Source organism: Dermacentor variabilis, chromosome 3 (genome assembly GCF_050947875.1).
Source record: "Dermacentor variabilis isolate Ectoservices chromosome 3, ASM5094787v1, whole genome shotgun sequence".
NCBI lineage: Eukaryota > Metazoa > Arthropoda > Arachnida > Ixodida > Ixodidae > Dermacentor > Dermacentor variabilis.
Genome location: NC_134570.1, coordinates 156,166,472 through 156,183,862, shown reverse-complemented (window position 1 = coordinate 156,183,862; position 17,391 = coordinate 156,166,472). Strand labels below are relative to the sequence as shown.

At 48.2% G+C, this 17,391-nt stretch overlaps 1 protein-coding gene across 1 annotated transcript in view; it reads right to left on the bottom strand.

Moving 5' to 3' along the window:
• Positions 1–13,950, bottom strand: part of LOC142576436 (uncharacterized) — a 58,498-nt gene extending 44,548 nt beyond the window's left edge. The window contains exon 1 of the mRNA XM_075686571.1: positions 13,767–13,950. Coding sequence (XP_075542686.1) covers positions 13,767–13,877 — 111 coding nt within the window. The 5' untranslated portion in view covers positions 13,878–13,950. The remainder of the gene's footprint in view (positions 1–13,766) is intronic.
• Positions 13,951–17,391: the final 3,441 nt, after the last annotated feature.

Here is a 17,391-nt window from a genome sequence, read left to right as displayed (position 1 = left end):
AACCTCGTATGACATCGTATACCTGCCACTAGGCAATTATGGAGAATCCCAGGTGGCATTATCTATGGAAGTACCTGAGAATTAAAGTTATATAGTCTAGCGCCAGGGGCACTTTCACAACGCATCACTGCAGGAATACGAGATGTGAGGCGTGAAGTCTGGCTGCAAGGGATATGATGGTGTGGCAGGGCGCAGGGTTTGGCTGGGTGCAGAGTCACTAGGGAGTCCTTGAGGCAGCAGAGGCGGCGTTGTGGATGGCGTAGTGTTCCTTTGCAAGAAAATAATTCATCAGGGAGCCACAATATACAGCACTCCAATCGAATTTGCATGCAACGACATGGACAAAAAAAGCATAGGCATGGGCACATGGTCAGCCCCATGTGCGTGGTCGAGAATTTCATGGGAGGAGTCTTGAGGTTGTAGCAAGGCTGAAAAAGCGCGGCGTCGGACTTAGATGTATGTACTGTGCATGACCCACTGCGGCATTACTTTGTATATATACCCCTACTCATTCTTCCAATAAAGTTGTTGATAGGCTGACCCCGACTCGCACAAATGGTGGCAGCGGATCACTATCGCTATGTCGGCCCCGCCAACGCTGCTTCCCCCGCCGAATCCACTGGACCCATCAGAAAATGTATGGCTTGGTTGCAAAATTTGGAAAAGTCAGTTTACATTGTTCTCCACGGCTACCCAGTTAAGTAAGCAGCGCAAAGAAGTCCAAGCCACAACGTTACTTGTAACAGTTGGAGAGGAGGGCAGGAAAGCTTAATGCCCCTACAAATTTGAAAATTAAGTGGCTGAAAACAACATCGACATTTTCATTGAGAAACTTGAAGAATTCTACAAACCAGTGACAAACATGACATTTAATGAATTTAATTTCGGATCAAAAGACGGAAAGCAAGCGGAGTGCTTTAATGACTGGCTTACAGACTTTAGGCTTTTATGAAAGAGCTGCGACTTCAGGGATCTAGAAGACCGTTTGTTCCCTGGCCGAATCATTCTGGGACTGTGAAAGAAAGGCTTAGAGGAAAGGTTTATTTTCGAGAACCCGTCGTGCAACAGGACCATTGAAATTTGCCGGGCCGAGGAACTGGGAAAGAATCAACTTAAAGAAATCACTGAAGGCACAGAAGCAGCACGTGCCGCAGTAATTCAAGCAGTCACCACACAAAGGAAACCGTGCAGTCGTGGTGGTTATACACCTCACCGTGGCGAAACGTGTCCGGCTCAAGGAAAACCATGGAAGATCTCTGGTGGGCGTAACCACATTGCTCAAGCATGTAGGTCGTCGGTGCGGCGTCAAACCAGAGATGTTAAAAACGAGCTTCACGAGGTACAATCAGGAGACGATTTCGTTTTGCAAGCGCCGGCTGTCAGCGCAGTCGAAGCGGCAGATCATTGGAGTGTAACAGTTGACATTGAAGGCCGTAAGTTCACGTGTAAGCTAGACACAGGTGCTAACTGTTGCATCATTTCAAGCAAGGCTGCTAAAAGGTTGCCGAACAAACCCCAGCAAACCTGCTGCGTCACACTGTGACTACTGCGAGAGGAAAAATTCGGATGCACCTGTTCGCAAACAGCGGAGTGCACGAAGAGTCCTTTTTCGTGCAGAAAAAAAATTTACTCGTGACTTTAAGCGGATCAGTGGCGGAACGCGCCGGGTTCACGTTGAAGAGCGTTGAAGACGTTCACGTTGAATAGCTGTACCCTGCAGTACAACCTATCGCAAAAGTCTTCAGTGGATTGAGACAGCTGAAAGGCATGGAGCTAAAAGTCATGGAGTTCTTACGTACAATGTGCCTCGATGTTCCTCGTATATCAGTTGTCTGTTACACGCCCGTCAGCCGCTTAAGTCCAGGCGCTTTTGTTCGCCTGCCGCCTCGAGCCGTCACGTACGTCTGTTTGTCATCGACTCCTCCCTTTCCTGACGGCCACTATATCATCACTCCGATCGCTGACTTACGACTGACGCGTGATGTTACTGTGCCACATACCATCGCCATATTTGCAGATAACTGTGTGTTACTCTCACTCCTAAATTTTGATCTGACCCCTCAAGTGTTGCCCCACGTAATGTCGCTTTCTCAACTCACCGCAATAACAGACAATGACGTGAAGGTTGTCGCCATAACTGCTCCTGATGGAGCTGAGGTTTCCCGGTCACCAGGTTCTGACCACACCATTTTTCGAAAAATGATTGGATCAGATCTTTCGCCTGACCAGACCGACGTTCTCTGTCGGGTTTTGGCCCTATACAGCGACATTTTCGACATCCGTGATTGACCCCTGCGGCAGACGAAGATTGTCACCCACCGCATCAACACTGGTGACTCTTTGCCCATTCACCGCCGGCCTTAGCCTGTCCCCTCATCAGAGCGCGAAGTGATTCACAAAGAAGCGACAAACATGCCCGCGAGGGACATCATCGAACCATCTTCTAGACCGTGGGCCTTCCGCGTCGTCTTAGTAAGGAAGAAAGACGGCTCTTGGCGTTTCTGCGCTGATTACCGGCACCTTAACAAAATAGCCAAGGAAGACATGTACCCTCTTTCACGTATTCAAGACGCCTTCGACTGCCTACATGGTGCCACCTTCTTTTCATCTCTGGACCTCCGCTCAGGCTACTTGAATATTGCCGCAGATGACATGGATCGCGACAAGACCGCCTTCGTGATCCCTGACGGCCTTTACTAATTCAAGGTCATGTCTTTCGGTCTCTGCAACGCGCCAGCTAACTCTGAGAGAATGATGGACACATGCTATGGTGGCTAGAAGGGAGAGGTGACGCCAACGGCGGATGTAAGCCGCTCCTCCATTTCAAGCCGGGCGTAGGTGGCGCTGTTGGCCGTAATGCGATGCATGGTCGCTGGCTTTGAGCACATGCAAGGACGCAGGCCGGCCGTGCACGCAACGCGTCGGCCTTTCAGTGATGTTGTTGCAAGCAATGGTTTAGGTCATTAAACGCTAGTCGAGCGTGACTACGGCTGACAGAATGCAATTTTAAGCCGTGGTGGTGCAGTGGTTAGGGCGCCCGATTATTGTGCCCAAGGATGAGGGATGGCATCCCGGCCGCGGCGGCCGCTTTTCGATGGAGGCGAAAAACAAGGCGCCCGTTTGCTGTGCGATGTTAGTACACGTCAAAGAACCCCAGGTGGTCGAAATTTACAGAGTCCTTCATGCCTCCACTACAGCATCTCTCATAGCCTGAGTCACTTTGGCACATGAAACCCCACAAACAAAACCATTACAATCGAGTGGTTGCCTCTGCAATACATCTGCTGCGTAACCCATCGGCGTATCTAAAGCGTTATTCGCGAATCCTTTCAGTTTCAGGAATTGAAGGGTCCGAATGAGTCCCGTGTGGTCAAGATAGTGCATGATGACAGTAGGAGACACAGACCGAAAGAATTAGGATGGAAATATGTTCCGGGTCCGTGCGATTGCATTTTTTCAATAACGTTGTTTATTGCCTCAGGGCATAAAGGAATATGTGAAAAGGAAATTAAAAGGGGTATTAAATGAGAGAAAAAAAAGGTTTTCTTGACGTAAGCAAGGCCTTCGATAGCATCTGCCACGTTCTTCTGCTTGATAAACTTTCTACATTGGGATTTCGAGGTTCGTTTCTACACCTACTTACTAACTTTTTACAAGATAGGCGCCAATATGTGTCGATTTCAAGATTCCATAGCGATTTCACGGCAATTACTTCCGGAGTCCCGCAAGGTTCTATATTGAGTCCTTTGTTATTCAATCTATACGTTAATGATCTTGCTAACAATGTGCCTGTTTCATTGTTCCAGTATGCTGACGACACTGTCATTGTTGCGTGCGCAAAGAAATATACTGATGCTGTTACAGCATTACAGATGACAGCTATTAAAGCCATGGACTGGTTTAAGTCTAACCTTATCAATGTTAATACTTCTAAAACGCAACTTATATGTTTTCATAACCCTTTAAAAAAATTGAGTTGAGTCATCCTGTTTATTTGCACACTTCCTCCTGTTCTCATTGTAACTGTATACCAGTACAATATGCGCATTCGGTCAAATATCTTGGCCTGATCTTCGACAGTGATCTGTCTTGGAACTCGCACCTTTCTTTTGTTTGTCAAAGACTTCGCGCTGTATCTTGTGTCCTGTACAATATTAGATATTTTATGCCTTTTTCTGTCCGTAAATGTGTTACACACGCTCTAGCCTATAGTGTGCTTAGATACGGAATCACTGTTTATGGTCACTGCACGGTTCGCTGGCAGCGCAGGGTGAATTCGCTTCTACGTTTACTTTTAAAGAATATTGCCTACGACCTGCCCATTGGTAATAACATTGATGTTTTTGAAGATTAAAGCTTCCAAATTTTAACGCTTTATTAACAGAAACTATTGTGCTTAAACATTTCTGGTATAGTCAGTTCACTATTCCATATGTTCCTGCACGTGATTTAAGACCAAGATACCGTTACTGCATTCCTCGCTCCTCAACCCGATACGGAAAGCGCACACGTCAATACTACGTACCTGCCTGTTTCAATAGTATGCCACCTAGTGTATTCCGCATGAGAACAAAATACACCCTGAAAAAAATTTTGCGGTATGTCTCCGCATTACTTCCTGCCCCATAATGATTTAATAGAGTGTTACTGTCTTAATTTCGCATTACTGTCATCCTTTTGCTGTTGTAATAGTTATGTTTCTATATCTGTCTCTCTGAGTTGTTAAATTTTTTTTGTTTTGTTTGTTTGTCGAGTTCGTTGCAACATCTCTATTTTCCTTTGTTTTGCTGTCTGCCAGGCGCTGCCACTCAAGCCCTTGGTGAGGCTTTGGTAGGCCTAATTTTGGTGTACGAAAATTGACATGAATAAAAAGTTGGCTGTTTTTTGGCCGGTCTTCCACTCCTTAAGGTTCAGTAATATGTAGCGTCAGCTTACTCCTAAAAATGTGAATGGGGTTCAGAACAGGTAATACAAAGTATAGCAAACATTTATTCAACATCGTAGTAATAGCAGAGGACGGCACATCATACATTCAGGGTAATTCAAAATACAAGATATCACATTTACACATGCTTCTGCGTATATTTGAAAGAAAAACATTAAACGTTGCACACCTACTAAGAAATGGGGAGGCAGGGATATCACTTTCCACTAAATAAAAACCTAAGACGTTCAACCTTGACGAAATATGCAACTTAGAGCACCCTCCTAAGTTTAGAGCACCCTCCCTGCTGTCTCGACGACACATAGCCGGACGTGCAGCCAGGGGCGAAGCAGTGACGCTGCCTCGCGTTTTTTTTGCGTTGGAATTCATCTGTTCGGCGAAGTCCGGCACTCACATTAACATGTCAGCAGCGAAACACATATTGCCATAAACGAGAGAACACTTTGGCAGCAGCTAAGAAACGGGAACGCTGTCGCGCCGGCCAGATACCACGGGAAGCTGCACACGCGCGTAACCGCGTGACTGCATCGCCAAGCTGATCGCAGCGCCACCGCGGCCTTTGCGGCAGCGCAGGCACGAGAGGATCGCGCTTTCTCGGCGGATATGCCGGCGCTGGCGTCACCTCCCCCTTCTAGCCACCATAACACTGCTTCAAGGATTTAAATGGTTGACGTGTTTATGTAACCCAGACGACGCGATAATCTTCTCATCCACTTTCACAACACACCTTCAGTGGCTGTGGATCATTCTAGCAATATTCCGAGGAGCTGGCCTTCAGCTCAATTCCTCGAAGTGCCACTTCGCTCTTCGTCAGATTACTGTGCTGGGCCCCCTTGTTGACGCTTCCGGTATTCGACCAGGCCCAGCTAAAGTACGCGCTGTCACGAACTACCCCGTTCCACGCTCTGTTCATGATGTTCGTAGTTACGTGGGGCTGTGCTCCTACTTTCGCCGTTTCGTGAAAAACTTTGCGGCACTCCCTCGTCCACTCACTAACTTTCTCAAACAAGACGCGTGATCCTTGGGCTCCTCGACAAGCTGACGCCTCCTCTCAGCTAATCGCTGCTCCAACTACTCCACCTATTCTTGCACATTTGACCCATCTGCTCCCACCGAAGTGTGCGCGGACGCTCGTGATCACAGCATCGGTGCAGTTTTGGGCGAAAACCAATGATGCATTGATAATGTTATTGCGTACGCCAGTCATCTCCTTTCGAAATCTGAACGCAACTACTCTACTACAGAACGGGAATGCCTTGCCCTTTTCTGGGCGGTTTCGCTTTCGGTACTGTGTTGTGAAGTCCAGTTTATTGTGGGAAAGTTAAGGTCACCGAACAATAACATCGGAGAGTGGTAATGTAATTCATTACCGAACGCAATGTTTCGTGGAATTCTGCTACAAAGTTAGGATCATTACCAGGGGGGCGATAGCATACTGCGATTATTGTGGCAGGGTGAGATGCGCTACACAGGACGAACAGAATTTCTAGGGAGGACGATGTCTTAATTTCAGTACACTGAAGGTCCTTATGTGCGCCAATGAATACGCCGCCACCACGTTTGGTAGTTCGATCATGCCTGAAGATATCGAAATTAAGGAAAATGGGAGTATTTCAGAGTATTCTATTGTAGAGTTAAGCCATGTTTCAATAATTACGATTCGATCAGACTCTGTTGTGTCGGCAAGTTTATTGAGAGCGTCAAGCTTCGCTAAAATTCTGCTAATGTTAGCAAAAACAAATGAAAAGAAATTATTCTTGGAGTTAACATTGCTGGGGCCTAGGCATTTAAAATACGAGGGACAACCTTTTGGCTATTACGATAAAACGTGTAAGCTTTGTTAGCTATAGTTAGTTTGTCATGTCGGAGATTGAATGGTTTCTGTTCTGTCCTGGCGAATTCGACTAAACGCCTTCTAGCTGTTAGAGTGTTGGGAGCGTAATCTTCTGAAATTCTATATTCAGTGCCCTTGAGTTTCCTACCTTGTGAAAGAATTTGTTGTTTTACTCAAGCGTCCCCCGCAGCCCTGCTGTAACGGCCGCAGACTTCTCGAGACACAGGCTGCGCCGGCACATCATCGCCTGCCACCCGGACAAACGGGTATCCCTGCGCCGGCCTCCACGGCCTCTTCCACAACACGGCCTCCTACGAAGGGATGCTTCGTTGCTGCTCCGACTGCGAGTTGGCTGCTACTGGATGGCAGCCCGCCGGCACCGCCTTGGTAAGCCACCTTGCCAGCCTGTGCCTCCTGTGGTGAACCAGAGACTCTGGAGAACCTCCTGCTGGCCTGCCCTGCTCACCTGCAGCACCGTGGCCGACTTCTGCAAGAGTTCCACCGCCTGGGGCTCCCATATTCATGGCAGGAAGATACCCTCTTCCCCTGTCGTAATCAGCTACCAGCCTTCCTAAGTGTCGTCGAGTACCTAGACTCGTCGTGGCTCTCAGCGAGACTATAGGAAATTTCTACAAAGACGGATGGCCTAACGGCCATCCCACCACCTCGGGCTTGCTGATCCGCCACTACTTCGCTTCCATCTCTACGACCCTCTACCTTTCTCCCTCCTACCCTCTTTCTCTTTTAATCCCATCTCCTCCACCCTGCTGGCGCTGAGCCGTGCTCCCGCATAAGTTGCAGAAAATATTGCTAGCCTTTCCTCCTGTCCCACAAGAACCACTTCTCTCTGTTCTTTTACTTTGAAATGAGAAAGCTTAACAATAATCGGCCTGTTGTTGTTTAATTGTAATTGACGATCGCCTGCGCTCCTCCTCAGCACAGCACCAATTGACCACTTCCTACAATCCCCAAACGAATGGCCTCACCGAGCGCCTCAATCGCACCCTCGCGGACATGCTCTCAAAGTGTGTTTCATCTGACCATCGTGACTGGGACCATGCGCTACTTTACGTGACTTTAGCCTACGATACATCGTGGCATGACACCGCCGGTTATTCACCCTTTTATATGCTCTTTCGCCGTGAGCCGCCGTTACCACGGGACACTCTACTTCCCGCCGCTACAGCACCGCCTAGCGAATATGCCCGTGATACCAACCCTCGTGCCGATCACGCACGTCAGATCACCCGCACTAAGCTGTCGGCCTCGCAAGCGACCCAGAAGCGCCCTTATGACAGCCGGCATCACGACATTTCTTTTTTTACCCGGTACATTAGATCTACTGTGGTGTTCGTTGAATTGTGTTGGCTTACCAGAGAAGTTGTTATCTCGGTAGGCCCTTACCGGGCCGTCCACCAGGTCTCGGACGTCACCTGCGAGATAATTCCCGTCTCTCCGACTGTGCCACCTACGATCGCTCCAAGTGACAGAGTTCAGGTCAGCCGACTGAAAGCATACCGCCCTCCTTCTAACATCACTGCTTGAAGAGAACCGAGTCGGTGCTCCAACCGCCGGGGTAATGTTACGAAGTCCACTTATTCCAAGACGGACATTCTGCTTAGGGCAGAAGACGAAGAAGACGGGTCTGTCTGGTGTGCACGCTGTCCACTATCATGGTTGCTGCTACGTACCTCATTGTAAATACACTGTAAATAGTGACGCCTCGTGCCACTTCACGTGACAATGTTCACGTATGCCTTTGGTACTCCCTGATTACACAATGGCGTCATGACTGCTAGTGCGTCTGCTGAATGAAATGCGTTTTCATAATCTATGAAAGCCATATAGAGAGGCACATAGAGAGGTTGATTCCATTTCACAGCTTTCTCAGTTACCTGAATAATGGCTTGAACGTGATCTATTGTAGAATATCCCTTCCTGAGGCCAAGCCTGTTTTTCTGGCTCATTGAAATCAAGCGTAGCCCTGATTGTATTGGAATTTATCTGGGTGAATATTTTATGCAATACTGAAACCAAACTAATGGGTCCATACTTCAGTATTATGTTAATTGTACTTCGTTGTGTATAACCTCGACAATACTATTACGTAAACTAGCGATAAATTTATGCTGTAGACTTAAGCACCAAGTACGATTCAGACATTCAGCGGTACTGACAATCGCGACGTTGAAGACTGGCTGTCCGAGTATGAACGCTGTAGAGCTCATAACAAGTGGGATGACGCTGCCAAGCTGACTCACGTCATCTTTTACCTGACTGATGTGGCCAGATTATGGTTCAACAACCATGAAACCGATGTTACGACCTGGGGTGGTATTCTGTAGGAGTCCACCTAGTGGGCTCTCCATTTCGGCCACTGCTGATTGCCTGGGGCCACTCCTCTCCTCCTCGCTCGTACAGCTGCACCTAGTTAGCACCGGTCGAAATGGACAGTTCACTAGGTGGACTCTTACAGAATAACCTCCTTGCCGGTTTTCAAGGTCGGCCAGCCGTGCGCAAACTTCGTATTGAACATCGCCTGCGTGGCCGAGCTCAACAAAATCGTGAAACCTTCACAAGCTGTATGGAGACGTTATCGACCTCTTTAGGCGGGTGAATACTTCAATGGCGGAAACCGAGAAAACAAGGCGCATACTGAAAGGTATAGACGACGATGCTGTTCATATGCTGGTAGCCAAGAACCCTCGGACAATCGCCCAAGTAATCGAACTGTGCCAAGGTTTGGATAAGCTGCGTAAGGAGCGCCTTTCCACGCGTCGTGCCACTATGCAATCCGCGGAAATTTCAGCCTTGGAAACCACACGTACTGGAGCTGACTATGCCGCCCTGCTGCCACAAATTCATCAGTACATCCGCGAGAAAGTGGCCCGCCAGCTCTCCCTTGTGGCATCTGTTCCCGAGACCCCTTCAACATTGGACAACCCACACCGTCGCTGAGGCACTGCCATCCCCTGCGGTACGAACGCACGTTACAAGAGCTCTCACTTGCGCTGAAGCCGTGACTCGCTCATATGCGCGACCACCGCCAGCGCTAAACAGCCCAGTCATCAGCTTCTACTCGCCGCCACGTTCGGAGTGCCCGGTTCACTGCCCGGCGCCCGGTCGGCACAGCAGCAACATCGGGTAGGCGAGAAGCGCGGATTCGCGGTAACCGGAAGTGAACAATGCTTTCAAAAGCGCGTTGGCGATGACGTATGTCAGGTGACATTTGGAGGCGCACTCGCCGAGGAGGAGACCATCCGCCGAAGGCAGAGAAGCGAAGGAAAGATCGAAATAAGTGAGGACCGCGCTTCGATCATCAAACAGGCTATTGTGGCACCATTTCTTAAAATTCTCGTGGCTACGTGCTTGTTGCAGACTCGTGCACAACTGCAACACCACAACTGCAAGACCGCGATTTGAACGTCTGGGTGATTTAGGGGCCCTTTAAGAACAAGTCCATTCAGAGATACCATAGAAATGTGTTTTAGAGATCTTATAAGAACGCGGTGGCCAAATGACTTTTAGAACTTTATAGGAAAATTCTATAGGCAATCAATATAAACACAATACAACTCTATTGAATAAATTCAAAAGACTTTAATGAAAGCCAAATTACAAAGTTTTGTAATGCTGGACATGGACTTTCACAGAGCCAGGACAGCGAATTGATTTTTTTTACAAATAGAGTGCTCTTCCATCTCTTCCTGCCACTTTTGCTCTGGACATACCTTGCAAGGCCGTTTTAACTTCATGTATAAGAAGCATCTTTATTCTTTTATTGCGAAAGCAACTATGTGGATACCCCAGGTACATGTCTGCCGTCGGCGTCGCCGCGCAGTTCAGTGTATAGTCGAAACGATAAAATTGTCCCCGCGCGCCGTATGCTGCCTGTGTGAGCGAAAGCCTGTGAGGGTGACGTGGCGAACGCGGCTCGATTTCGCGTGTGCGAGCGAGGAAGGCGGGCCGCCAGAAGCGCGCCCTCTCCTGTCGCACGTGAGGCACGGGGGTGAGGCGAGGGAGGTGGGGGGGGGGGGGGGGTTAACGCGACAGCTTTAAGGAGCACGTGTCGCAGAAAAGCCGGTGTCGTCGGTGTCGGCATTGGCCATGAGCGGAAAATCCCGGAAGGCAATTCATAAATAAAAACAGCTTGCCAGATTGGCTGGGTGGGAATCGAACCAGGGTCTCCGGATTGGGAGACGGAGACGCTACCACTAGACCATCATGTGCGATAGTTCAAAGCGAGACAAAAGCGCCTCTAATGAATGCGGTGTTTCCTTAGAAACGTGCCGTAGAAAGTTATACTGCGGTGTATATCGGTAATTATGAGCATGTAAATTACAGAAGTCGCAGTTAAACGAGTAGCGAAGTGCGTTTCCGCTACATTACTTCTGCGCTGGGCGCACACGCAGAGCCATCTCGTGGCAAACACTGAAGACCGCCCCCCTTCTCGCAATGTACGGCGCTGCCCCGACAGTTGGCGCGCCACTCGCCCGCTTCTCCCCTTGGTCGCGTTTGAGCGCATTGGGGCCGTGCGGGTGGTGGTGGAAAGCATTTATCAAGAAAGAGAAGCGTGGACTCGCGCAGAAGCCCTACATACAAGGTGAAGTCCCTAGTCCGGGACCCCATTGATCGAAACCGCCAGCCTGGCCCTCTTGACCAAGGCCTTTTGGGCCTGAAGGTCTGAGCAACCAAGCAGGGCCGCCTCCCAGTCCTCTCGGGTAGGGTTAGGGTGGGGGTTGAGAGCCGAATTTTGCTGGCAGGCCCACACCACGTGATTAGTGTCAGCCACGTCGCCACAGTGTTGGCACCTGCCAGTGATCGCAAAATCAAAATGTTTTATTACTGCCGGACACAGCATTGTGTTGGTGTATAAGGGAAGTAGAACGCGTTCGTTCGCTTTCCCCAGTCCCTTAGCTGGGGCTGGGTACCGGCGATGGCTATCCTTATAATAGGTAGAAATGCCTTTAAAATTGAAGAGAATTCCACCTTCTTGTTCCAGGACGTCAGGGGCCAAAGAGGATGCCCGGTAAGTGAGTGCTCGGGCTGCGGCATCAGCAGCTTCATTCCCTTGAAGGCCCTGATGGCCAGGACTCCAAACTATGCAGCGGGGGGTGGGATCGACATCCTTGCTGCAGTTTCTCAGCGTTCGCTCTGCCAATAGGGTGACCCAACCAGCCTCGTAATTACGGCAACGCGCCACGCAAATCCGTAATGATATATTTAGAAATAGAGTCCGAGGCAGCTAGGGTGATCGCTACCTCCTCTGCTTGTGTTGTACCTGGTGCACAAAAAGTGAGCCCATCCACCTGTGTTCCCTGATTTATTACTGCTGCTGTATACCATTCCCCGTGGCTTGGCCCAGCGACATCTACATAGTAAACTCCATGTTTGTTACCATAGTGACGCTCCAAAGCTTCCGCCCTAGCTTGGCGGCGTCCAATATGGTCTTCTCTATCCATCTTGAAGGGACCGGTGCGAAGATGGCCCAATACCCTTGCGTTTAATAAGTTTTCTCGCTCTCTCCCCTTCCAACTTCCAAGTTGTGTCACTCGAACCCTCGTGTTTAGGTGACGCGGCTCCTCTTTCTTCTCACAGCGCAATTCCTAGGTGCAGCGTCCGATGCGGGACGCCTCTGGCGTGATCGCTGTGCCGTAGCGAGTCCCCTGCGATGTGTGCCGTGCTGCTTGCGAAGAGTCATGCGTCTGCGTGGTGTGGAGCGCGATTGAAGGCGAAGCTTAAGCGTCCTCCATTTTCTTTTCTCCAGCGGCTGCTGCTTACGGCGCGACCGTGCGGGCGTCCCATCTTGAAAGCTATCTGCGACGTCGCCGAGTGTGCGCCCGCGCGAGCCCCATTTTCAAAGCGATCTGCGATATCTGCAGAGTGCGCGTAGTGCCAATGCTTCGAATGCGCTGTGCTTTCGACGTTTTGTTCGCGTTGAAGCGAGAGATGCACGAAGCTCCATTCGGTCGCAGCTGCTGCCGCGATTGGTCCCTCCAGCATTTTGACAGCGAGTTTGCGCGCTCATCGAGCGAGATGTCTTCATGTTTACCTGTGCGCGCATGACACCGTGCTTGTTAATATAGTTAAAACACGTTGGCGCGCTAGTTGGTTTAAATCCATGATATAATAAATAAGCGCGACTGAACGAGGACGTAGAAAGAAACAAACACATAGCGACAGCGGTGTCGTTGTGTGTCTGTTCCTTTCTACGTATTCGTTCAGTCGTGCTTACAGGTTATACCATCTTTAATTTATTTAGTAAGCGAATTTGTACAAGTTTATAGGGCCGGTAAAACTACTATCCTTAATGAGTATAGCTACCTACTACTTTTCTATCGGAATCGGTGGTTCGCCTTTTGGACGAAACTGCCATTTTTTTTTCATCACTACTTCTAATGAAGGTGGCGGGGCTGCTCTGGGTTCTGTATAGGTCAATATTGAATTTTGCTGGTGCGCTTACTAAATCGTGTAAACGCCTCGTATAATAGGATGTGAAATGGCCAATAGCAGCATCACCGAGAACACAGCTCTAAGTGTAGATTGGCTCCATACCAGACACTCATTGGCCGCGTTTGCTACTATTGAATGGCAAAAGTCCTCAATAGCGCAGCGAGAAGGAAGCTTAGGATGTACTAAATATGCAAAGGACGTGCGATGCTAGGTGTGCGTTTAATCTGGCGAAACGTGTCGGTGCACAACAACGTTGCAAGTGCAAAGACGCAACTCATACAATACGACGAACAGATCATCTTTGTTCTCTTATAATGGCTGATTCTTACAAGGGGAGGAACACTTACGGTGACGCCAAAATAAATGCACACATCATTATAATTTTTTAGTACAATATGGGTTCGGCTGACGCATGACATGACCTGTAGCAATAATCTAAGCAGTGACCATCGGTGTGCGTTGGATTTAAGCTATCTGCATACGCTGACATCATACTAAAGGCTCCTTGCAAACGGTACGTATTGTTTGACTCACCAACCATGGGTCGATCAGGGAGCTATTGCTGCACTCATAGTTATCACGTAGATCTGATTCTGCTGCACAACAGAATATGAGGCCAGCGAAAAATAAAAAGAGTGACATCATTTCTCTTCAAGAATAGAGTAAAACTCAGATATGAGAAGGATTTAGGTACATGCTAACTCGTGCGCATTAAGAACTTATATACATCCCAGCTTCTGAGGAGCGCGGAAATGAAGGTTTCTCTTTAATGACAGAGGTCAACCTGTGTACTTACATACAGAAAGAATATACACAAACACCTTCAAAAAAATGTCAAGACTGCAGTGCGCGTCGACAGTATTCTTGGTATTTACTAAGGTCACGCGGGTTCTTGAGAGAACAGGAAAGCGGGCCCTAAAATAGAATTGCTAGGCTGTGGCATATTAACAAAAATCGCAATATTAATGTACCGTAGTACGTTGTTTAGTCTTCACTGTTAAAAGCAGACAACCCACCGTTTGAGTATTCGAAAAATGCTACATCTGGTATTTGTGGCTATAAATTGTCCTCAAAAACCTTGAACTCACTCTTCAGTCAGAAATGTTCCCCATGGAAGATTTTACCAGTCTGGTATGGAAAAACTGCAGATATGACTAAGGAACGCAATCTAAATTTCTTTTCCCACAGAAATCAATGAGCGATAGACATAACTATTAGCAAGCGTTATTTTGTACCACAAAATGAAGTATCTTTCATTGCTCTTGGAAAAATAAACAGTTATTTCAACGACACCACCGTGGTCACCTTGTATGTTCTAGCAGCCAGCCATCAAGCGCGTTTTCGGAGGGAGAACGGTTACTTTCTGAAACAATGTGTGCATTTCGCAACTGTATTTTCTTAAGTTAAAATTCCCTTAATGCATTCCATTCAACCGTGGCGGCGGATGAATGGATGGATGGTATGAGCGCCCCCTTAGAACGGGGTGGTGGGTTGCGTCACCAAGCTCTTGCTATTATACTGCCTAATGTCCTACTTAGGTTAAACAATAAAAAAGAGAAAGAAGAAACACTATGAACTACCCCACCCAAATTTTCCGATCCCCTATTTTAAACTGTGCTTTTATACGTCTTCGTTCCCGTGAGCGCCCAATGCGAGGCGACCCACTGACCTTTGGTTCCCGTCGAGTCCTGATTGTACCCCTGATTTAAAGTGATGGCATACAATGCTGATGGCATGCGATGGCGCCATCTACCGGAAGCGCGCCGTTGACGTGGCATCAGGGACAACACAGCGCGCTCCGCTTTGCTTGGCTGCCGGCGCTCAGGTAGAACACCGCGCAGGCGTCCTCCTGGACAACTATATAAGCGCATTGAAAGCGAGGAAAGTTTTCCACTGCCAAATAAATTGTTGTGCGCAAAGAAAACACAAACACGCTGTACCAGTCCGGATAAAATCAAATAAACGGACCGTTAGTGCGCATACCGCGACGTGGTCCGCCGAACAGGATTCTTGCGCGAAAAAAGAAGCGTTTGTAGAGAGGACAAGATGTAAAGACATATTTTCGTGTTGTATGCTGCGTCTATAAGCGCAGTCAGTGATGGCAATGCAGCAATGCGAATAACTAAATGTACTGCGCAAAATTAAACGTAAGGACGTAGTAGGGGACGCGGACAAGCGCTAACTTTCAGCTAGCTATATTTTTCGTCGCTCGTGAATATATGTCCTTAGTCGCACATGCACGAAGCACATAGTCATATTGTCAGAGCCACAGAGTAGAGCAAACCGCGCAAGACGGAGTTCTCGCTATTCATTAAAGAAATAGATGTGTCACTTACGCAAGGCTTCCCTCCAAGAAGTATATGGAAAGCTTGCATCAGCTCCCGGGCGGTGGTAGCTTGGCTTTTCCCGAAGATCTTTTACCGCGCAACTGTATATGGTTAGCCGATTCGTCTGTCCGTGTGTCGCCTGTACGCCGAAAACTCCGCTGCCACAACTTTATGCGCATGCGTGAAGAAAAAAGAGAGAAAGAGAGGTGCGCGATTGGCTGCACCAGTAGTGACATCGTTGCTCTTCCTCACCACCGAGCGCGCGCGCATCAGTTTCTTCCCGGCTCCGAAATGGGTAGGCAACGCGTCATACGTACCCCTGAGGGGCAGGCAGCTTTTGATCAGCAACGCCGCGAGCAGAACCGGGAACGAGCTCGTCTACGCCGTGCCGATGCTGCAGTCCGGGTACACAGCATGGGTGCAGCCCAGCACAAGCAGCAACTGCGTACCGAGGATCCGGAAACCTACCAAACCGTCGCTTAATGAACAGTCGGAATTATTGCAGTGATAATCACCGGCCCGCAAGTTTTAGCTTCGCTTCTTAACCATCTGTACTGAATTCTCGAGGGTAATTTTATATGTCGAAAATCCGGAACACACATGCAAGCTTGACCATGCGCAGGCAAATCTGCATACCCTTTATTTTTAGTAGAGTAGTTCGCTGGGCCAGTTGGTGCATGGTGAACGTATGATGATTTCCAGCAAGTAGGGACGCGAGAACAAGTAAGTAGAAACGGACAGGACAATGCTGAACTTAGAACTGAAGTTTATTGTGAAAACATTCTACAAATCTCCGCCACGCATGCGTATATACCCAAGAACAATGACAAGGTTTGTAGTCAATTATCAACAAAAGTTGTACACGTACACAAAAGCGAAGTCACACCCCTTCTCGACAAAGGCAACAACACGTGGATTAGCATGGTAAATTTAGAAATTGAAGTTCTTTATCATTGATATGAACCGAAGGTTCACTCACACATGTATGCGCGCCCAACTTTTTCATGTGGAATGCTTCGCTGATTTTTCTTTCCAGTTTACCTTGCTCTCTCCCCACTATTGTTACACTCTCAAAAACTGGTCGGCATTCGTTCTTTTTGCAATGCAATGCCAAGTTCTCTCCTGTACCTGTAAGTAGCAAATAGCGATGCTCACGAATGCGGTCATTAATGCAACGACCTGTCTGGCCGATATAGGACAGTGCGCATGAGAGAGGTATGCGATACACAACCGAAGATGCACAGTCTTTGTGAAAAAAAGTGGTGTGCTTTCTTCCACAGCCACTAGTCGCATATTTCTTCTCTCCTGTGATGCTTTTGCACAACCTAACCAGTTTGCTCGGCGCCGAAAACACTAGTGTGACGCCATTACTAGTGACCACCTTCTTAAGAATATGAGGCAAGCCATGCAAATACGGCATCACTACGACCTTTCTTCTTTTTGAAGATTCATTATCGTCCGCGGTTCCCACGGTTTTCTTTCTTGTGTACTTTCTAAAGAAGGATTCTGACACAGCATCAAAAGGGAGACCGGGTACCCTGCCGACATTAATCTCGCCTTCTGGGCTTCAAAACTCTGCTGCAATGAGTGGGTGCAGCTCTTGTTAAGAGCATTCGTGAAGCACAAAGAAACTGTGCCACGTTTTATTAATTTGCAGTGGGACCATTCGTGCGGGAGGAGCGATTTTTTCGATCTAGGGAAATACTGCCAACACACATGACTCTCACTTTTAAATTTAATTTCCAATAAAAAAATCTGATTAAGTTTTCTTTGCAAAGTTCGAACGTGAACCTGAGATCACGGGAGGACTCCTTGAAACACGTTAATATCCT